Source organism: Symphalangus syndactylus, chromosome 5, assembly GCF_028878055.3.
Source record: "Symphalangus syndactylus isolate Jambi chromosome 5, NHGRI_mSymSyn1-v2.1_pri, whole genome shotgun sequence".
Taxonomy (NCBI): Eukaryota; Metazoa; Chordata; class Mammalia; order Primates; family Hylobatidae; genus Symphalangus; species Symphalangus syndactylus.
Genome location: NC_072427.2, coordinates 36,957,428 through 36,980,669, shown reverse-complemented (window position 1 = coordinate 36,980,669; position 23,242 = coordinate 36,957,428). Strand labels below are relative to the sequence as shown.

At 45.5% G+C, this 23,242-nt stretch overlaps 1 protein-coding gene and 1 pseudogene across 1 annotated transcript in view; both read left to right on the top strand.

The window, feature by feature from the left end:
* NOX5 (NADPH oxidase 5) overlaps positions 1 to 23,242 on the top strand; it is a 69,049-nt gene that overhangs the window by 18,526 nt on the left and 27,281 nt on the right. Inside the window, exons 2-6 of the mRNA XM_055277979.2 lie at positions 13,895 to 14,018; positions 15,576 to 15,726; positions 19,243 to 19,453; positions 20,661 to 20,895; positions 22,961 to 23,114. Of these exons, the coding sequence (XP_055133954.1) occupies positions 13,895 to 14,018; positions 15,576 to 15,726; positions 19,243 to 19,453; positions 20,661 to 20,895; positions 22,961 to 23,114 (875 nt within the window). The remainder of the gene's footprint in view (positions 1 to 13,894; positions 14,019 to 15,575; positions 15,727 to 19,242; positions 19,454 to 20,660; positions 20,896 to 22,960; positions 23,115 to 23,242) is intronic.
* LOC129481939 (broad substrate specificity ATP-binding cassette transporter ABCG2-like) lies at positions 10,037 to 11,544 on the top strand (annotated as a pseudogene).

The following is a 23,242-nucleotide window of genomic DNA, read 5'->3' as shown; positions in this document are numbered from 1 at the left end:
TTTTGAGGATTCTAAACATGCTTAAAGTCTATGATTTTCACTTCTTAAAGTATGAGTTATTTTCCCTATTATTGGTTTGATTGGCTATCTTTCTTAGGATTCTTGATATTCTTTTTCAGATCTTTTGGAATGCCAGCTTACTGGTTCACCTTGAATGGTAATTGTGTCAGTGTGTGTGTGGGTATGCGTGCGTGCATGCGTGTGTGGAGGCACAGGCATGTTGGTGTTCAGTCCTCATCTAAAAGATGGAGAAGAGACCGACACTCTCCCTTGTTCCCCAGGAACCATCTGAAGCCCCCCAATCCAGCTTCCTCCTCAGTGGCAAATCAGCTTCAACAAGGCAAACTAGCTCAGACAAGTGAGCTCATCAGACATAATCCCACTCTGAATCCCACGCTGGGCTACCTTCTGCATGCAACTAGAAATAAACAAACATTCCATTTTAGCAGTGATTTTAATCTGGGTGAGTGGATTACACTGATTGTTACTCTTTTTTGTGCTTTTAGGCTTTTTTTCTAATTTTTAAATAATAACAATTGTTATTTTTCAAAATCAAAATGGGGTCTCTCTCTGTCACCCAGGCTGGAGTGCAGTGGTGTGATCTTGGCTCACTGCAGCCTCTGCCTCCTGGGCTCAAGCGATTTTTGTCTCCACCAAAAATACAAAACATTAGCTGGGCGTGGTGGTGTGCACCTATAGTCCCAGCTACTCAGGAGGCTGAGATCCTACTATTTTTGGTGGAGATGGGTTTTTGCCATGTTGCCCAGGCTGGTCTCGAATTCCTGAGCTCAAGCGATCCACTAGCCTTGGCCTAATAATTAATGTTTATAATTTGTGTAATTATAAAAAAGTGTCATTGAGAGAAAAAAATCTCTCCTTCCAAAAGTTTTCTTAGAAAAAAGACGCTTTTAAAAATACATTTTCTGGCTAGGTGCGGTGGTTTATGCCTGTAGTCCCAGCACTTTGGGAGGCTGAGGCAGGTGGATCACTTGAGGTCAGGAGTTCGAGACCAGTCTGCCCAACATGGTGAAACCCCACCTCTACTAAAAATACAAAAATTGGCTGGGCCTGGTGGTGCATGCCTGTAATCCCAGCTACTAGGGAGGCTGAGGCAGGAAAATCACTTGAGCCCAGGATGCGGAGGTTGCAGTAAGCCAAGATCATGCCACTGCACTGCAGCCTGGGCAACTCCACATTAACAATAATGTTAATGTTTTCATAATGTTTATTACTTCCCTTGTAAAAACTTGCATTTTGTCCAGATACTGGGATATGAACTAGATTGTTGTCAGAACTTTGGCAAGTATTGATGTGTTGCTCCATTGCTTAGCATTGCTTACTGGCTTCCTAGCTCCTAGGTAATCCCAGGCCTTTAGCTCTCTTTCTGCCAGATTTATCATGACCTGACTCCTGCTCCCTGCTGCAGTTCTGCTTTCAAATGTGTGCATCTCCAGGTCATTACCTGAACTGCTTATAGTTCCCGGAACACAGAATGCATTCTCATTTCATGCCTTTCTATACGATCTTCCAGCTGCCCAGAATGTCCTTTTCCGTTTCCACCTGGCAAACTCCTACTCATGCTCTAAAATCCACTACAGATCAGTCACTTTCACTGGGAAGTCTTCCCGGTTCTCCCTTCCCAGTGCTGTCTCACAACACACTTCTGTATCTTCATTTACCATGCTGGATTATCTTACTTGTCTCTGTATATACAATCAGGGCCTGGCATACAGTGTGTCCTAAGTATTTGTTGAATTGAGGCAGGTTTATTCATTCCACAAACATACATGGAATGCCCATGATATAGTGGGCACTGTGCTAGTTTCCTGGGATTCAAAATTAATGAGGCACAGATCTGGCCTTTAGGAGCTCACAGTCCAGAAGGACAGAAAGAGACACACACAGATAGTTACAATTACAGTGGGTACCAGCAGCTCTGTCTCACATCTTTTCATTCTTGCTTTTTTCCCTTAACTAGCCATAACGTGAAAGTATAATTCATATTTACTGCTTGGCTTATTTCCTCAAAAGAATTTTCTATTTCCTACATATTATTCCTGAACTGATTTAATGGAATGTGTTTGTATTTCTCTCTTTACTTTGCCAGGAAAACTATTGAAACAGTCAAAGTAGCCTCCAAAATTGCTGCTATCCAGGCATGGGAGCACCCCATTTCCAGAGATTACCAAAAGATCACTGAAATTCTGTAGAACTTGTCTTGAGACTGGCTCCAAACAAACGAGAACTGGCTGAGCCTGTGGGTAGAAAAATATGTGAGTGACAGCAAAGGGGCTTCCAGTGAGCCCCTGCTGGTTCAGAAGACTTGACATGGCCAGTACCAAAGGATCCCTTTAGGGTACCCCCACCATGAGCCACATACTGGGATAAATTTCTTGTAGCATTCTGCTTTTAAACAAAACCATAATGATAACTAATCATTTCCCTGCTTTTGGAAATTAACCAGAGACATCTAAAATCACCACTAGGACATCCCAATCTGCATCAGATGGCCAGGGTTATCAGCCAGAGCTGATCTCTTTCCAGGCAAAACAAGAAGTATAAACACTTTGAATCTTAATCGCAGGGCAGTATTACCTAAGTAACTACACCATTTCCCTTAAGTTTAAAACAAAATAGCTTTCAGGTCCCACTTTTTTCCCCAGGCTCTTTGGGCTAGGAACCTCTGCATGTGACTGTCTCAACAGTTTTACACAGTATGTTGAGACTGAGTTTAGCTCCAGGGGTGGTTAACTGCACAATCTCCACAGTCAGCCCAATGTAGTTGTAAAATTTATGCTAAGCCCACTGGACACATTACTTCACCTCTCTATTTCACTTCCCTAATCAATAGAATGATGCCAACACCCACCAGACAGGGCTGTGTTACGAATTAAACTGAGCAATACGTGCAAAGTTCTTAGTACAGTGCATGGCTCAGAGTAAGTGCTTAAACATTTTTGTCAATAATTGATATTGTTATTGGCGAAGTCTTGCTTGACTTATAAGCAGGACCTACCTGGAGTTGTTGGTGATTTTTTTCACAGTATGTTCCTAGATAACCTAGCTTCACCATAGTATTTTTGAGGAAAGGAAAGAGAAGATACTGGGCCAGATGGAAGACAGCTCATCCTTCCTAATAAAACTCTTGCCCCATTGCATTTCATGCTTCCTGGTTGGGATTTTTCTAGACCAACTCAGCCACCAGTTTTATGGGGACTGTGGGTGTGAGCAGGTCTTTAGGAGTCAGGAAGAGGAGGAGTCAGGGGGGTGGCTACACAGTGCAGGCAGCTCTATGGACAGCAGTCTTTCTGGGACCTGTGATCTAGAAGACAGGAGAAGATGAACACGTCTGGAGACCCAGCCCAGACAGAAGGCTGTAGAGGGTGAGTGGCTCATTTGTCTAGCTTTCCATGCCAGGAACAAGGGAAGGTGGGATTATTTGCCTTTGTGGGATCTACAAAAGGTGACTGTGTCTGCCTTGGGCAGAAGTCAGAAGATCTGAGCTCTGTTATTGCCTTGCTACTAGCAAGCTGGGCAATCTTGGATAAGTCACCAGCCCTCTCTGGGCCTGTTTTCTCATCTGTAAAATAAAGAACTGGTCAAGTCAGTGTAATAGCAATACCCAGCATTTGTACAATGCTTTCCAGTTGTACTTTTCCAAACAGCATCTCATTTGGTCATCATAGCCCTTTGTTGGAGAGATGCTTGTGGGCTGGTCATTCGGCTGGTGCAAAGCGAGGCTGGACCTAAAATCCTGGTCACCTGGGGTAAATTCTGGCCTCTGGTGAGCACATTGTTCCCCTTGAGCTCTGAAATCTGAAGATTCCCAGCTCCTTCCTGCTACCTACAGTGTTACCTTCCTTCCCTCCCTCTTCCCTCACCACCTATATCACCCTGGCTCTCCCAGTCTCTTCTCAGCCCCTTCCCAGAGTTACCTCTCCCCTTGCACAGGCCCACCACACTGATCTTGTTTCTGAGAAGTGGGAGGTGAACAGCAGATACCTCCTCCCTGCCTTCCCTGCGTTAGCACTTGCATGCAGCCTTTTTTCCTGAATTCTCTCTGCTTTGTGGAATGCCTTCCTGAGGGTCCCGAGAGGTGAAGAAAGTGGAGGCTGTTTAACCCCCAGGGCAGCACTTCTCCACGTGCGTGGGTGGGTCACCCATGTGTGGGTCACAAGATCCGGGGTGCAGGTGAAATGTGCAGATTCCTGCCCCCCCTCAAGGTTGGTGAATCAGAATGCACATTTTTACAGGCTCTCATGTTTCTGGCAAGAACATATTGCAGTTTGGGAACCACTAGTCGTTAGGTGAGTGCCCTTTTGGGCTGCAGAGGGCTGTCTTGAAACCACTAAAGGGTGGCTAGAAGTCAGCGGGAGGCATGAATGTCTTGAGGGGCAGTGATGGGAAGCCAGTTTCAGCTCAGGGACATGAGAAGCAGGCACTCGAAGCTTGGTGTCTGCACAGGCAGTGAGCGCCCATCAGTGAAGGTTGAAGCAGAGTCATTGTTGGGTGGGGAATGGGGAGAAGTGTGTGGGGCTGGGCCCGGGACAGTGGTTCTCTGGGGCTGGTGTGAAAAAACCTAGGAAGCTCTTAAAAGAGGCTCCTTGGCTGATGTTGAAGCCACAAGGGATGAGAAGGTCTGATGGGAAGCTCCCTTCCTCTTTTCCAGCTGTGGGCTGCTTCTGATACGCAGGGATAGTAATAATACCTACCTCACTGGGCTGCACCAAAGACAGAAGGGGCCAATATACTAAATAAAGGTCTGGCACACTGGAGGGCCTGGAGCCCCTGCCTGGGAGCATGCAGGAGCTGGCCTATCTCAGTGGGAGGCTGGGCGGGGGCATTGCCCTGGCCCTTGACACTCCCAGCTACAGGTTCTCTCAATGCCTCATCTCACCCTCCTCCTCCACAGTGAGTTGGGCCCTGGGGGCTTTGGACTGGCCTCTGGCAGGGGCTGCCTGGAGCACCCTCCTTGCTGCCTGCAGTTCCAGTGACTCACTAGGACCACACGTTTATAGGTGAGGAGAGAGTGAGGACCTGGACAGGTGGTCCACACGAAGAACCTGAGGAGTCTGAAGCCTGGGACTTAGGCCTGGCTCTGCCCCAAGTCAATGCAGGGGCCCTGGGAGGACATCTGTCTGTGCTCCCTCTGGGAAATGGGAATCCATCTAGGACTTGCTGACTTGGAAAGTGAAGTGAGTTAATAGGCATGAAAAAGAGAAGAGAAAGGTGTACGTACCTAATCATCATGCGCTAGACAGACGTCCTATGCCCTGTCACAACTCTGCAAGGTGAGCTATCACTAACGCTTTTAATAAATGAGGAAACTGAACCATGCATGCACACACACACACACACACATACACACACACTAAAGCATATATGACATATGCATATATATACACACATCCATACACACACTAAAACATATATTTGTAAACCAAAAATAAAAATCTAAGCCCCTCAGCCGTCTGAATGGACCTCTCCTCTCAGCAAAGGACATTCCAAAGTTAGCCTGAAAAACTAGTTCAGGCCATCATAAGAAGGAGGGACCAGACATGCCTCATTATACTCTGCTCCCTTGTGGGATTACTGATAGAACAGACCCTTTAAGTCTGATAAGAAACATTTACACTCTGTTGTCTTTGAAGCCTGCTACCTGGAGGCTTTACCTGAATGATGAAACCTTGGTCTCCATAACCCCTTATTTTAACATAGAAATTCCTAAGTATTTATTTATTTATTTATTTATTTTCTGAGACAGCCTCACTCTGTCACCCAGGCTGGAGTGCAGTGGCGTGATCTTGGCTCACTACAACCTCCACCTTCTGGGCTCAAGCAATTCTCATGCCTCAGCGTCCCAAGTAGCTGGGATTACAGGTGCATGCCACTAAACCAGGCTAATTTTTGTATTTTTAGTAGAAATGGGGTTTTGCCATGTTGAACAGGCTGGTCTCGAACTCCTGACCTCAAGTGATCCATCTGCCTCGGCCCCCCAAAGTACTGGGATTACGGGTGTGAGCCACTGCGGCCGGCCAGACATTCCTAAGTCTTTAGACAAAAACTTAACTCTTTTAACCAATTGCCAATCAGAAAAATCTTTGAATCTACCTATGACCTGGAAGCCCCTGCTTCCAGCTGTCCCACCTTTCCAGAGAGAACCAATGTACAACTTACATGTATTGATTGTTTTATGTCTTGCTAAAATGTACAAAACCAAGCTGTGACCCAACAGCCTTGGGTATATGTTCTCAGGATATCCTGAGGGCTGTGTCACAGGCCACTGGTCACTTGTATTTGGCTCAGAATAAGTATCTTCAGGTATTTTATAGTTTGACTCTTTGTTGATATATTTTTTACACACACACACACACACACACAAATACATGCCACACATATATAGCATAAGACACATACCTATAAAGAGGTCAGAGAGAAACAGAGAGGTCAAATAACTGGCACAGGATCACCCAGCAGGCACGAGGCACTTTAGAAAACCGTGGAAGTGCTGTCTGAGGGTTTCTTTTCACTCAGTAATACCAGCGGCTCTGAGAATGCTTGCTAAAATTCACACTCCCAGGGCCCAGACCTCAGAGCTTCTGGTCCTGAAGATCTGGGGCTGCAGAGAACTTGCACTTTCAACTCTTGAGGTGATGCAATTGTGGGCGGTCCATGGACCGCACTCATGGAGCCCCAGAGTCGCCGGTTGCTCAGGCAGTCTAGGGAAACTTCAACTCCCATTTGGGTTTCAGAGAAAGAGGAACAAGCAGCAGGTGGGATTCCTAGGGATTGGCAGGGAGAATGGGCAAGGAGGCTGCAGGGCCAGGCCTGGGGACCTGGGACTTGTGCAGGCAGGTGAGAGGCAGCTTGCGGAGTTAATGTGAGCCAGGAACAGACTCTTTAAGTCTGATAAGAAACATTTACACCTATTGTCTTTGAAGCCTGCTACCTGGAGGCTTTACCTGAATGATGAAACCTTGATCTCCATAACCCCTTAATTTAACCTAGAAAACGCTGCTCTGATAGGGAATTACAGTTAGCTGGGACATAACCTAGGGAGAGGCTGACAGTGCACCTCTCCCACCAAGTGAAGACCACCCCCACCCCCACCCCCACAAGACCCTTTTGTGTTATTGTGTAATGCCCAACCTGTTTTTTACTGTTTTTAGACTCCCCTTTTCCTTTAATCACCTAGCCTTGTTTCCACCTGAATTGACTCTCCCTTAGCTAAGAGAGCCAGACAGACTCCATCTTTGCTCTTTCACTGGCAGCCCCTTCCTCAAGGACTTAACTTGTGCAAGCTGACTCCCAGCACATCCAAGAATGCAATTAACTGATAAGATACCGTGGCAAGCTACATCCACAGTTCCCAGGAATTCATCCGATTGATAACGCCCAAAGCCCCGGGTCTATCACCTTGTAATAGTCTTAAAGCCCCTGCACCTGGAACTGCTTACTTTCCCGTAACCATTTATCCTTTTAACTTTTTGACTACTTTACTTCTGTAAAATTGTTTTAACTAGACCCCCCACTCCCCTTCCTAACCCAAGGTATAAAAGTTAATCAAGTCCCTTCCTTGGGGCCGAGAGAATTTTGAGCGTTAGCCGTCTCTTGGTCGCCGGCTAATAAAGGACTCCTAATTTGTCTCAAAGTGTGGTATTTTCTCTAACTCGTCTGGGTACAACAACTGGACCCCCAAAGCTGGGAACCGTGCTTCAGAGGGCGGGTTCTCATCTGATCAGTGGGCTGTACCTGTTGAGCCACTTGCCTCACAGGTGTGTTCTGGGGTGAGGTCGTGCCATGTAAAATGTTTGTTTTACTAAGGTATTAATTTGCTGGGGGATAAGAGGCCAGTAACACCCTTGATATCACCTTTTGGAGAAGCTGCCCTGGGGAGCCACATCCCAGGCCAGAGCTCACTGATGGCACAGGATTAAAGGTCAGGGGATTTTTTGTTTGCTTGCATTTTATTTTATTTTATTTTATTCATTTTATTTTATTTTATTTATGTTATAAGGGATGGGTTCTCTGTTGCCCAGGCTGGAGTGCAGTGGTGTGATTAAAGTTCACTTTAGCTTCGACCTTCTAGGCTCAAGCCATCCTCCCACCTCAGCCTCTAGAATAGCTGGGATCACAGGTGCATGCTACCATGCCTGGCTAATTTTTTAAATTTTTGTAGAGAGGAGGTCTCACAATGTTACGCAGGCTGGTCTCAAACTCCTTAACTCAAGCAGTCCTCCTGCCTCAGCCTCCCAATGTGTTAGGATTACAGGCGTGAGCCACCACCCCCGGCCTTGCTTGCTTTTTAATTATCATACCTGGCAGTAACGAGGTACTCCCTCCTCCTCCCGACTGGGATGGTCAGAGGAGGCCCAGTGGAGAGTCAGGACTTTGCCCACTGCCCACCCGCCATGGAAGGGGACAGGGAGGGATGTACGTGTGGCTGTGAACAGGCAACTTGAGAGAGTCTTGTAGTGGCGGGAAGTTCTGTATCTTGACTCTATCAATGTCAGTATCCTCTTTGTGATATTGTACTACAATTTTGTGAGATATTACAATTGGGAGAAATGGAATAAAGGAATCTCTGCATTATTGCTCACACCTGTATGTGAATCCATAATTATCTCAAGATGAAGAGTTTTCAAAGATTATCACAAGAATGGTATATGCTCATGGATACCATCAGATCAATCATACTGAAGCGTAAAGCAACACGGAACTGAAATCCTTTCTCCCCTCCAGTCCTGCCTCTTTAAGGCCCAGTGCTGACAGCCTGATGATTCCCTTCCACACAGTGCTACTGTATTTATTCAAATCGATTCACACCTATTATAGATAACATGGGCGGGCTTAGCTGTTTCGAATGGCAATCTAGTACATAGGGGTGGATGATGGATATGGTCCATTATGTAATAACACTTTTATTTTTGTAGGATACATTCCTAAAAATTGAATTGCCTGAAAGATTGTATAATTCATGTTCTCACCAGCACTATTTATATTGGATATTACCAATCTTTTGAATTTTTGGCATTCTGATACCTCTTCCCCAACTACAAAAGATATAATTGTTATAAATCCCATTTCCCCAGGCATGAGAAGTGAATTGAACATCTTTTCAAATGTTTATCAACCAATATAAGTTCTCGCTTATGAAGTGTCTTTTTATATCTTTTGCTACTTTCCATTGCTGGTTTCTGTTTGTTTTTGCTTCTGTCAAACTTACAGGACTTCTATGTTAAAAGAACACTAACACAGCTGCAATTTATCAATACCTAATAAAAGCATTAACTGTTATTGTTGCCCTTTTAGTTGTTATTATTTTATAACAGGTGTGACCATTCCATCATGCTTATTGCAAATATTTTCCTTCAGCCTATTGCCTTTTGAATGTATTGTCTTCTATCATGCAGAAATTAATTTTTACATATGCAGATCTACAGATCATTTTCCTTAATGTTTTTGGGATTCCCATCTTGTGCCCCTACTTAAAGATGATAAAATTTCCTATAATTTCTGCTAATTCTCATTATTTTATTTATTTTTACATTTAGGTATTTATAATTTGATCAGAAAATGTAAATAAAATAGTATACTGTAGTTATCTAATTATTTTCTTCTGTGTAGACAGTCATTTTGCCAAAAGCATTTATTTAATTATCCAATTTTTAATAACAATTATAAATACGATTTTTAAAAATTTCCATTTGTAACTGCTTTGGCTAAAAAGATAGATGGTAAAGATGTAAATAAATATGAATATATATAGATATAGATATCAATTTTTATATGCATATAAATACGGATAGATATAGATCATTGATTTTGGTCTATTTCCCTTGAGCCTGGACACTAGCCATCACTAATACCTAGTATTTGGAGATTGAATTTAATGCATTAAACTAGAGAAACTAAATAAACATTGCAAATATCATAGAACAAGAGAGAAAATTACTAGTTTGTAAACATCTATGCTATGTTGAGGTGATTTCCTCCCATTTTTCTTATAGTTTTAATTAAGAATGAATGTGAAAAAAATGAATAGATAAATATGGTCTTTCAAGAGTTAGGTCTGGATAAAGCAGCAGATTTCAAGGTTAGAATTCAATTTATCTGTGGTGTGTCAGAAGGAAAAAGAAAAAGGACTAGTGTAGGAATGGAGCCTATTACTGATCCTCTCATCTTGTTCCTGGATGAGCCCACAACTGTATTGGACTCAAGCATAGCAAATGCTGACCTTTTTACTCTTGAAAAGGATGTCTAAGCAGAGATGAACAATCATCTTCTTCCCATTCACCAGCCTCAATATTCCATCTTCAAGTTGTCTGATAGCCTCACCTTATTGGCCTCAGGAAGAGGAATGTTCCGTGGGCCTGCTTAGGAGGGCTTGGGGTACTTTGCATCAACTGGTTACCACTGTGAGTTCCATAATAACCCTGCAGACTTCTTCATCGGTGTCATTAATGGAGATTCACTGCTGTGGTATTAAGCAGAGAGGAAGAAGACTGTGAAGCCACGGAGACTGTAGAGACCGCTAAGAGAGATAAGCCACTCACAGAAAAATTAGCTGAGTTTTACGTCAACTCCTCCTTCAACAGAGAAACAAAAGCTGAATTAGATCAACTCTCAGAGGGTAAGAAAAAGAAGAGGATCTCAGCTTTCAAGATCACCTATGCCACTTCCTTCTCTCAGATGGGTTTCCATGCATTTATTCAAAAACTTGCTGGGTAAATCCCAGGCCTCTATAGCTCAGGTAATTGTCACAACCATACTGAGGCTGATTATAGGTGCCATTTACTTTGGGCTAAAAAATGATTCTACTGAAATTCCGAATAGAGCCAGGGTTGTCTTCTTGACCACCAGCCGGTGTTTCAGCCGTGTGTCGGTCATAGAGCTCTTTGTGCTAGAGAAGCTCTTTATACACAAATATATTAGTGGATACTACAGAGTGTCATCTTATTTCTTTGGAAAACTGTTATCTAATTTACTACCAGGAAGATGTTACCAAGTATTATATTTACCTCTATAATAATACGTGCATTATAAAAATAATGCTGTATAATAATCCTAATCTTGTTAGGATTAAAGACAAAGGTGGACACCTTCATCATCATGATGTTTACCCTCATGATAGTGACTTATTTGGCACTGGCCATAGCAGCAGGTCAGTGTGGTTTCCATAGCAATGCTTCTCATGACCATCTCTTTTGTGTTTATGATGGTTTTTTCAGGTCTATTAGTAAATCTCGCAACCATTGCATCTTGGCTGTTATGGTTTAAGTACTTCAGCATTCCAGTTTTACAGCTTTGCTGCCTAACGGATTTTTGGAACAAAACTTCTGCCCAGGACTCAGTGAAATAGTAAACAATACCTGTGGCTACCGAATATGTATTGGCAAGGAATATTTGACCAACCAGGCATGAATGTCTTACCCTGGGGCTTGTGGAAGAATCATATAGCCATGGCTTGTATGATTGTTATCTTCCTGATTTGCCTACCTAAAATTGTTATTTCTTTTAAAATATTCTTACATTTCTCTTTAATTTACTATGATGTGTCCTCACATAAAAAATAAGACCATAATTTTTAAAAAATAAAGAAAAAGGAAAAGAATAATCTGATGAGTGTTGAGAGACAGTGTAGCCCCCTATTATACATGGTTTCACTTTCTATGGTTTGTTGCCCATGGTCAACCAACGTCAAAAATACCCAGTGAAAAATTCTAGACTCAACAATTCATAGGTTTTAAATTGCAGCCATTCTGAGTAGCCTGATGAAATCTTGAGCCTTTCTGCTCTGTCCCGCCTTGGTTCAGTGAATCCACACTATACACGTTGCCCATCCCTCAGTCACTTAGTCACTGTCTCGGTTATCAGATCCACAGACCTCAAGAAGAAGAAGGGTGAGTACAGTAAAATCACATATTTTCAGAGAAAGAGACCACATTTACTTAACTTGTATTACAGTATATTGTTATATATTGTTATAATTGTTCTATTTTATTACTAGTTATTGTTAATTTCTTACTGTAGCTAATTTACAAATTAAACTTTATCATAAGTATGTATTATGTAGGAAACACATAGTCTGTTTAGGGTTTGCTACTATCTGCAGTTTCAGGCATCCACTAAGGGGCTTAAAAAGTATCCCCCACAGATAAGGGAGAAGTATTATATGCATACATCTGTAAAACCATTTCCATAATTGAAATAAATGTATCATTTTGACTTTTTTTGGTTTTCTAATATCTTAATTTCTGACTTTATATTTAGTAGTATGTACTAACATTTGTGTGATATGTATTTTATTCTTTGTCTAGTTGCTTATGTGAAAACTATTTATTTTTAATATTTATTTAGTCTTTAAAAATAAAATCAATTCTCATTTGTGTTCTATAAAGTCACTGCAAACACTGAATTAGTGAATTCGGAACCACTGTTCTTAGAAGGAAATATAGAGTTAGGCTCATGTGAGCCTCAGGGCACAATCTTTTTATCAAACGATCAATAAGTCGCCTTGTTTTATGTGTGTTTCTATTTAAAGACACCTTTAAAATATGTATTCTTGATTCGTTGACATTGAACTCATGGCCAACAGCACTGTCACTTGTGCCTGAACGAAGCTTTCCTAACACGTATTTCCTCCATACTGCACAGTAGAGCCTTTGCTCGCTTAGAAACGCTAGACAGCACCGCAACATTATGGTTGAGAGCCGCTTTAAACAGTGAAAACACCAACAAAAAGCACAAAAATGTGAAACATGTAGTACTAGATAGATCATGAAAAGGACACTCACTGTCTGAGAGCTGAAACAAGAAGGCAAGCATCGTCGCCTTGCTCAGCCTTAGTGGGGAGCAAGCCATTGGGTGACTCAGTTTCCACTGCTCTGTGCATGTCCACAGATGACTACGGATGGGCTGTGAGTACTGATTCAGGGGTTACATATCAATTTTAGGAAGCAAGCAGGTTTGCAAATACAAAATCCACAAAGAATGAGGATTACTGTAGCTAAATCATTTAGGGTTATGTTACACTCATGAGCTATAGACAAGGCCATTCTCCCAGGGAGTCATTTACAGTAACAAGAATCTGTTAACTCCTCACTCACTGCCTCAATTTTGGTTTCCTGGGTCCTGATGCTACGGAGGTGTCCTAATTTCATCACTCACCTCTGTTTAGATCATAGTACAGACAGCCCATCTGTGAGGGTTTTAGACAGCCAATACCCTGGTGACACCATAGAAGACAACCTGGGCCTGAAGAGTTAAGACCTGAGGGCTGAATCCTGGCTTGGTCCATCTTGTACTACAAGCATTTAAGCAGAGGGTGGAGGCTTTGGGGCAGAATGGAAGAAAACGCTGGACTTGAATTTGAACTCTATCTCTGTCTCTAACTTGCTGAATACATTTAGCTAAGTTACCTAATTGCTCTGAGCCTATTTCTTCTCTGCAAAATGTCCTGGTCCACCAGGCTGTCAGAGAGACCAAAGGAAGTAGTGGTGGTGGGAAATATTTGGAAAGCAGTAAAGATCTGTGTAAACGCAAGATGGAAAGTCATTGTTGTCATGATGTTAATTAATGCAGTCGCAGCATGCCACTCTCTGACCCGATCCCCACAGTGTGGGTCCACCTCACTCGGGCCCTGTCATTTCAGAACCTAAAGAGAAGCAAGCCTGGGCCAGCCAACTCAGGATAAGAGGAAGAGACTGAGGCATAGGGAAGAAGAGAAACGGCTGTGGGAAGCTCCAATCCACAGCCAGAACTGATTGATCCGATTCAACTTGGGGAGGCTCAGGGCCCTAGTTAGAGCAAGGCAGAGGCCCTGGGACCACCATGAGACCTCATAAGGCTTTGGCCACCCCAAGCCCATAAACCTGTTTTCTTTGCCTCCCAGCACCATGAGTGCCGACGAGGATGCCAGGTGGCTCCGGTGGGTGACTCAGCAGTTTAAGACCATTGCGGGAGAAGATGGGGAGATCAGCCTGCAAGAATTCAAAGCAGCTCTGCATGTGAAAGAGGCAAGTGTTGGGCCAAGGTGGAAGCCCTGCATTTATCGTTATGTGGCCTGATTCTCAGGGCATAGCCCTTACAAGGAGGGAAAGGATGCTCCCTGGGGTTCCTGAGGTCTCCACCTTGTAGCGGGCTGGCGGGATGTTTCTGGCACCCTCCCATTCCTCTTAATAGTCATGGCCTCCTGGGCCTTCAAAACAACCCATGAAGTTGGAAGTCAGTAGCTTGTCAAATCTTAAGCAATATGATTAACTTCACAGTTTCCACTAGGCTAATGGGCAGAGCTGATGCTCTGACTTAAGCTTCCTCTCAAGATAAGCTTGTTAATGGTCTATACCCATTAAAGCCCTGTCTGCCGTGGCACACTGTTCCCAGTCCTCCAGGCTCCACAGCTACCCTGCCCACCCCACACAGCCTGCATGCCCTGACACAGAGGAGACATCAGCAGAGAAGGGAGGACTGAGCCTCAAACACCAGCCTCTCCCAGCTGTCCTTGGGACTGGCATTGAATAGTGGCCTGGTCCTTGACACGGACTAGCTGATGAGCATCTGAATGCCCTGCTTGAATCAGAAGGACCCCCTGCTGGTCCTGGGGATACTACTCAGAACTCTAATGCCATACCTCCTCCCATAGCAAATATGGGGAAGGAAAAAAATCCCATTCTGCCTAATGAGACAATCCCATCCAAATGGGAGGGTGTAAAACATCATAAGACAAAGAGCATTTGGGATGGTAGAGAGTGATAAAGGTACTACCCAGGGATCCTGGGGATGAAGAAAGCCAAGACAAGGTGGCAAGGTTGTCAGTCCACAGTGGACTTCGGCCTATACCTCATACTTGTGAACCCCTCATAGTTTTATTAAGTCAGACACTAGAGCTCCATAGGGTCCTCCTTCTGCCTTGAGGGGAGCATCCCAGGACACAGCGTCTTTGGGACACCCATCCAAGCCTATCTTCTGAATTTCTGTGCTCCCAGGGTCTAACACCAGGCCTGGCAGGCAGAGGCTACACAGCACAAGACTGCTCAGTGAATGAATGAGTGAACTGGTGATTAAGAACAAGCCTTAAGTATAAAACATAGGCAGCCTTAAGAACAAGCAAAAGAAAGGACTCAGATCTTCCAGTGGAATCTGTAAGTCCTTCCCAGATTCACTCATCCCTTGCGCTCACACCAAGTGGGGTGAGACAGGGCTGGAAGGAGCCTGCAGGAGGACCCTCTGTCTGACCCTTTCCCATGTTGGTTAAGGGGCCACCCAGAGGCTGGGACTTAAAGGCTGATGGGGGTGATCGTATGTAGGGGGCAGAGAGCCCATGCAAATTACAAAGCCCAGTGCCTGAAGAGGGCCTGAAGCCCAAACCAAGCCCATCCTTACTGCAGGGATCGGAACAGGTCTTCCACTAGAGCGGATCACGATGGGTGTTCAGGCACCTGAGTCCTGCCTGAATACCGCCACTCTGTGGTGCACCCCCCACCACCACCCCAGACACAGGGAGACAGTGAATGAATTCAAAGCCCAGGCCCTGCGGCCACAGTTGTGCTGTCTTCCACCCTTCTTGCCCACAGTCCTTCTTTGCAGAGCGATTCTTTGCCCTATTTGACTCCGACAGAAGTGGCACCATAACCCTCCAGGAGCTGCAGGAGGCACTGACCCTGCTCATCCATGGCAGCCCCATGGACAAACTCAAATTCCTCTTCCAGGTGTATGACATCGATGGTAAGGGCTCTTCCTGGGTGTGGGCTGGGGTTGGGAGAGCAGTGGGAGCCTCAGTGAGAACTGGCCATTTCACCTTGGCAGGCCTGGAGGTGCCATCCCGGCCTCCTGAGCCTAGCCTGGGACTGGTTTCTCCAGGTGAGGCTGACAGTTCCTTTCCTCATATCTCTCCCCCAGTCCCCAGTCTCTCTGCCTGATCCCTGCCCCCCTTTCTGGGGCAGCAGGGAGAAAAGGAGGGACTCTGGCACAGGAGACAAATGCCTTCTATTCAACTTGCCAGAGGCCAGAAGCTTCTTCCGTTCTTTTCTATGTCTGAAAAAGAAAACCTCCACTGTTTTTTCGTTTTCATCATAGTATAAGCTCACTATGAACATTTTAGATAATACAGGGTGGTATAAAAAAGAACACAAAAATCACCCGTAATATTTTGCTATATTGCCTTCTAAATGGTTGCACATACACACCCCACACACCTTTTTTTTTTTTTTTTTTTTTGAGACAGAGTCTCGCTCTGTCACCCAGGCTGGAGTGCAGTGGCGCAATCTCGGCTCACTGCAAGCTCCGCCTCCCGGGTTCACGGCATTCTCTTGCCTCAGCCTCTCCGAGTAGCTGGGACTACAGGCGCCCGCCACCACGCCCAGCTAATTTTTTGTATTTTTAGTAGAGACGGGGTTTCACCATGGTCTCGATCTCCTGACCTTGTGATCCACCCGCCTCGGCCTCCCAAAGTGCTGGGATTACAAGCGTGAGCCACCGCGCCCAGCCACCTTTTTTTTTTTTTTTAACAAAATGGGATTATACTATACACACTGCCCTTTTTCACTTACAAAAATGAACATTTTGAAATGTAAAAATATATTGCTTTACAGTATCATTTTTATTGTGGTAAAATATACATAATGTAAAATTTGCCATCTTAACCATTTTAAGTGTACAGGTCAGTGGCATTAATTAAATACATTCACATTGCTGTACCACCATCACCACCCTCCATCTCCAGAACTTTTTCAACTTTCCATTGAAACTCCTTGCCCACTGAACACTGAATCCCCATGCCTCCTCCCCTAGTCCCTGGCAACCACCATTCTATTCATACATTCTGTCTCTAAGAATCTGACTTCTCTAGGCACCTCATCTAAGTGGGATTATACAATATTTGTCATTTTGTATCTGGCTTATGTCACTTAATATAGTATCCTCAAGCTTCATCCATGTCATAGCATGTGACAGAATTTTATTCCTTTTTAAGGCTGAATAATATTCCATTGTAGGTATATGCCATATTTTGTTTATCCATTCACCAATTAGTGGACATTTGGGCTGTTTCTACCTTTTAACTATCATGATTAATGCTGCTATGAACATTGGTGCACAGATATCTGTTCGAGTTCCTGCTTTCAATTCTTCCGGGTATATATCCAGAAGGGGAATTGCTGGATGACATGGTAATTCTATTTTTAATTTTTCGAGGAACTGCCATACTGTTTTCCACAGTGGCTGCATTATTTTACATTCCTACCAGTAATGTACAGGTGGTCCAAGTTCTCCACATTCTTGCTAACACTTGTTATTTTCTGCTTTTTTTTTTTTTTTTTCTGAGATGGAGTCTCGCTCTGTTGCCCACGCTGGAGAGCAGTGGCATGATCTCAGCTCATTGCAGCCTCCACCTCCCAGTTTTGAGTGATTCTCCAGCCTCAGTCTCCCGAGTAGCTGGGACTACAGGCACCCACCACCATGCCCACTACTTTTTGTATTTTTCGTAGAGATAGGGTTTCACCATGTTGGCCAGGCTGGTCTTGAACTCCTGGCCTCAAGTGATCCACTCGCCTTGGCCTCCCAAAGTGCTGGGATTACAGGCGTGAGCCACTGTGCTCGGTCTTATATTCTGCTTTTTGATAATAGCCATCCTAATGGGTGTGAAGTGGTAACTCACTGTACTTATAGTGTCATTTTTAGTGGCTGCATTATACTCCACTGTATGTATAGTGCAGCATCGAGTAGTATTTAAGACCCTAAGCACAAGCTACCTAAGTTTAAATCTCAGTTCTATCACTTATTATATGATCTTAGACAAGTTGCTTAACTTCTCTGTACCTCAATTTATTTGTCGAATAGGAATTATGATAATAATATTTCATACTCATGGGGTTGAGATGAAGGTTAAATTAGTTAACTTATGCACAACGGGGAGCCATCAAAAAGTGTTGAGCAAGGGATTCGAAAGGATGGACCTGCATTCTGAAAAGCTTTTCTTCAGCAGCGTTCATTTTGCTGCCCTGGTGCGGGAGGACAGAAAACAGGTAGCTGGCTTCACCCAGGGATGGGATATTCTTAGAGTCAGTAGAATGGAAGGTTAGATGGAGAAGAAAGGAGAATGTGTACATGAGAATTATTGTGAAGGAGGACCCTGGATTTGAAATTGGCCAACAGAGAGATTAAAGCAGATAGAAGAGGCTGTGAAGGGGCCAGGGGGAGACTGGTCCTCTGGATGAGTCCAGAAACCTGCTGTCATCATGGCTCTTGACTAGGAAAGCAGAACAGGAGGTGTGACTGGAGAGTGGTATAATATACTCTAATAGATTCTGCATCGTAATGTGACTATGGACTTCGGCTTGGGCCAGAATGATGACCACAACACCAATGAGAATTTCCGTGTATATGCAATTGCCTTCTTCCAGATACTGCATTAGGTGTTTTACCATTATTGAGTTTCCTTGAACGAGTTCTGAGAGGGAGAAATGATTACTCTCATTTTAGAGATGAGCAAAGTGAGGTCCACTACCCCAGAGGACTTAGAGCCCACTATTGCACAGTTAAGGAGGGGCTGGAGCAGGATGCCACACTTGGTGTGTCCATATCCAAAGCAGGCCAAGAAATCATTAATCACAGGCTCTGCTGCTCAGGAAGAATAAAATAAATACAAAAAAATCTCATCTCTGTTGGTAGTTTTGGCTTCTTTATCCCATCACTTTCAACCACCCATGTTTACGTAAGGCCACACCGCTGGGCTGGAATGCCTAGCTGTGGCCCCTCTCAAGACAACATGATAAACAGAGCATTTGCTCCAAGTTGAACAACAAGGCACACTCCCTCAGCACTAACCCACATACAGTGTGCTTTTGGATAATTAAGGCTGTGGACACACAGCCCCTTACAGATTAAGTAAGCAGGTGTATTTTCCGGGCAGATAGTCTTGGAAGTTGAGTAGTACTTAGGGAGCTACAGATTCTGGAGACAGGCATCCGCTAAAGCCAAAGATTCTCCATCCGTGGGGAGGCGTCCATTGCTGTTGAGCTAGGCAGTCGGGAACCATGGAAGGTTTCTGAGCTGAGGGTGACATTTGGTCCTTCAGTTGCATGGTCTATACCCCCAAGGAGAGCTGATTGGCAGAAAGCTGGAGGTGGGTAAACGGAAGAGGCCCACAATTTCTTGCAGTGTGTGCATGGCAGGGGGCGTCTACAGGTACAGAGTGGGGTGCTGGGGCAGGCCCCCACTGGGCTTCATCCCCACTCGGGACAGGCAGTGGTTCCATTGACCCGGATGAGCTGCGCACTGTGCTGCAGTCGTGTCTGCGCGAGAGCGCCATCTCGCTGCCCGACGAGAAGCTGGACCAGCTGACGCTGGCGCTCTTCGAATCGGCCGACGCGGACGGCAACGGGGCCATCACCTTTGAGGAGCTCCGGGACGAGCTGCAGCGCTTCCCCGGAGTCATGGAGAACCTGACCATCAGGTACGGCCGGGCATTGGCACTGTCCGCGGCGGCGTTATAGACTCCTGGTCGGAAGTGTGGCTGGAACTCAACGCGGATCCGCCCCGCCCTGCCCCTCCCCTCCCCAGTTTAGCCCACTCTTGAGTGTCCTGCAGGGCAGCTGTCTTCATTGCCTCCACTTCCTGCAGTGTCTCTGCAGAATCAACTCAAGGTCTGAGGCACCTACTGTGTGCTGAGCACTTTTGCATATACCAGTGCATTTTATAGCAATACTTGTTTTACAAAAGGAAATTACTTCGCCTGAAGTAGGTTGCCTAGGATCACACAAATAATTAACAAAGGTAGTTATTTATGCAATAAATGTTTGAGCAGCTTCTATGCACCAGGCACTGTTCTGATTAATGCAGTGAATGAGGTCTCCACCCTGCTGGGGCTCCTTTCCAGACGGAGAGACATGTCATTTACACCAATAAACACACAGACTAGAGAATCACAAAATTAATAAGTGCTGTGGAGAAAATAAGAGTGTAACAGCAAGACCCAAGTCTGTCCGACTCCAGGCTCTGAATAGAGCCAGTTTTGTAGTTCATTCTTCCTGTGTATTAACTTTTTTTTTCTGAGACGGAGTCTCACTCTGTCGCCCAGGCTGGGGTGCAGTGGTATGATCTCGGCTCACTGCAACCTCCGCCTCCCGGGTTCAAGCGATTCTCCTGACTCAACCTCCCGAGTAGCTGGGATTATAGGTGCCAACCACCATGCCCGGCTAGTTTTTGTATTTTTAGTAGAGACAAGGTTTCGCCATGTTGGCCAGGCTGGTCTCGAACTCCTGACCTCAAGTGATCCGCCCGCCTTGGGTTCACAAAGTGTTGGGATTACAGACGTGAGCCACCGCACTGGGCACCTGCCTATTAACTTTCTTGGGGCTTACTTACCAAAACATATTTCAGATTCTTCCATCCTTTTCGACTGCCTCTTTTAAAATTGGAAAGTAAAGAGAAGTAATAAAAATAGCGGTCGTTGTGGCATTAGGCAGACCGGAGTCCCCTTTCAGCTCCACGGAGCTGTGCGACTGTGATCAAGCCACTTGACCTTTCTGTTTCCTGGTGTGAAGAAAGCCGGCCTGCTTGCCAGACTTGGTCGGCCATAGCTGGAGGGGGATCTTTAAGTTAAGACACGGGTGGTCCCCGCCCCACCGCTCCCCTCTGAGCGGAGCCCGCCTCTCTCGCAGCGCTGCCCACTGGCTGACGGCCCCTGCCCCCCGCCCACGCCCGCGCCGGCCGCGCCAGCTGACCCGCGCCTACTGGCACAACCACCGCAGCCAGCTGTTGTGCCTGGCCGCCTACGCAGGCCTCCACGTGCTGCTCTTCGCGCTGGCTGCCAGCGCGCACCGGGACCTCGGCGCCAGCGTCATGGTGGCCAAGGGCTGCGGCCAGTGCCTCAACTTCGACTGCAGCTTCATCGCGGTAGGCTCTGCCAGCACACGGTGCTCTGAAAATGTTAATTAGGAGCCGAGGTGGGCTCCTCCTAGACAGAGCGACTCACAGAGGACACCTGGAATGCCAGGGCAGGGTGGCACCTTAGAAATCAGCTGGGCCAACGCTCAGAGTTGGAGGATGCCGCCCAGAGAGGGACAGTAGCTTGTCCACAGTCACACAGCCAGTAAATAATAACATAACTGGCAATTTTGTGCACTATGCACCAGGCACGGTGCTGAGCACGCTCCATTTGACCTTCACAACTCCCCTATGGTGGACCCCCGTGCAGGTGCACCTTCAAAAGGAAACCCTAGAAGAGGCCTTGAATACCAGACCATGGAGTTGGAATGTGGTTCTCTGGCTCATAGGATGAGGCCTCTAAGAGGTGGTTTTTTTTCTTTTCTTTTCTTTTCTTTTTTTTTTGAGACGGAATTTTGCTCTTGTTGCCCAGCTGGGATGGCACGATCTCAGCTCACTGCAACCTTTGCCTCCCAGGTTCAAGCAATCCTCCTGCCTCAGCCTCCCCAGTAGCTGGGATTACAGGCGACCACCACCACACCTGGCTAATTTTTATATTTTTAGTAGAGATAGGATTTCACCATTTTGGCCAGGCTGGTCTCGAACTCCTGACCTCAGGTGATCCGCCCTCCTCGGCCTCCCAAAGTGCTGGGATTACGGGCATGAGCCACCGCGCCTGACCTCTAAGAGTTTTTGATCACACAACTCCTACCATTAAAACAAAAGCCCTCTTATGCTTATATGCATGCCCTATTATCATTAGCTAATAGACTCACGGCATAAAGTAACTACAGGGGAAGATTCATCATTGATGAGCAGGGATGCCCATCTCTAGCTCAGATATGCTTCTGGATATCAGCTTCTCGTTAGAGTGGGTTTTATAGGTTTTATTTTAAATTTATTTTTATTGTTTTTAATTATTGATTTTAATTCTTGTGGGCACATAGTAGGTGTATATATTTATGGGGTACATGGGATGTTTCGATACATGCAATGTGTAATAATCACATCTTGCAAAATGGGGTACCCAACCCTAAAGTGGGTTTTGTCTTAACGGCTCAACGAGCTGACAAAGACTTCATTCCAGGAGTGGGAAACGTGTGATTTATTTTCTTGGTCACTTGCTCTTGCATTACTAACACAACTGTTAATCTGTGGTTTCTCTGCTGGGAAACTTTTAAAGATACTTGTCCTTCCTGTGAGGGGTAGTTAGCTTAGTTTTGGTAAAGTCAAATACTGTAAGCTACAAGTCCACATCCTTGGCAAACATAAATATACTGAAAGCAAATGAGCAATGAGAGAACCCTGGTCAACCACTCCACATTTGGGAAAGTCTGGTCCTCCTGCAAGGCACCTTGAGAACTAACACAACACGTGCCCATCTGACATATGGACTAAATGAGGGACCAAGTCAACAGAGATATTTTATTTATTTATTTATTTATTTGAGACAAGGTCTCTGTCACCCAGGCTGGAGTGCAGTGGAGTGATCATAGGTTGCTGTAACCTCAAATGCCTGGGCTCAAGCAATCCTGGGCTCAAGCAATCCTCCTGCCTCAGCCCCCTAAGTAGCTAGGATTACAGGTGTGTGCCACCATGCCCAGCTAATTAAACAATTTTGTTTTCTATAGAGACAGGGGTCTCGCTGTGCTGCCCAGGCTGGTCTCAAACTCCTAGGCTCCAGTGATCCTACTGTGTCAGCCTTCCAAAGTGCTGAGACTAGTGGAGTGAGCCACTGTGCCTGGCCCATATATTAAATATTAGTAAAAGCATAGATGTTTCTCATGTGTTTAGATAAAAATTAATACAAATAGACATTCTGTAACTTTCTCTTCCCACTGCAATTCTGGAGATCCTCCTCTAGAGACCCCAGGTGTGAATCCAGGGAAGCAGCAAGGAATGGGGGCAGGGGACTTTGGTGAGTGTCCTGTTCAGAAAGCACAGCTAGCTCAGGAGGATGCAGGGAGGTGGCTGGGAAAAGAGGACAAGGCAGACAGAGAGTGAGGCAGGGCTCTCTCCCACTCTGCCTGGCCAGGTGCTGATGCTCAGACGCTGCCTCACCTGGCTGCGGGCCACGTGGCTGGCTCAAGTCCTACCACTGGACCAGAACATCCAGTTCCACCAGCTTATGGGCTACGTGGTGGTGGGGCTATCCCTCGTGCACACTGTGGCTCACATTGTGAACTTTGGTGAGTGATCTGGGGCAGGATTGGGTCGGGGAGAAGCTTGAGCAGCCTCAAGCCCAGAATGCAGGGCCCAGCCCCTGTGTGTACTGCCTGCCCAAAGGGCAAAGAAGGGGTGCCCTAGATAAGCCAAC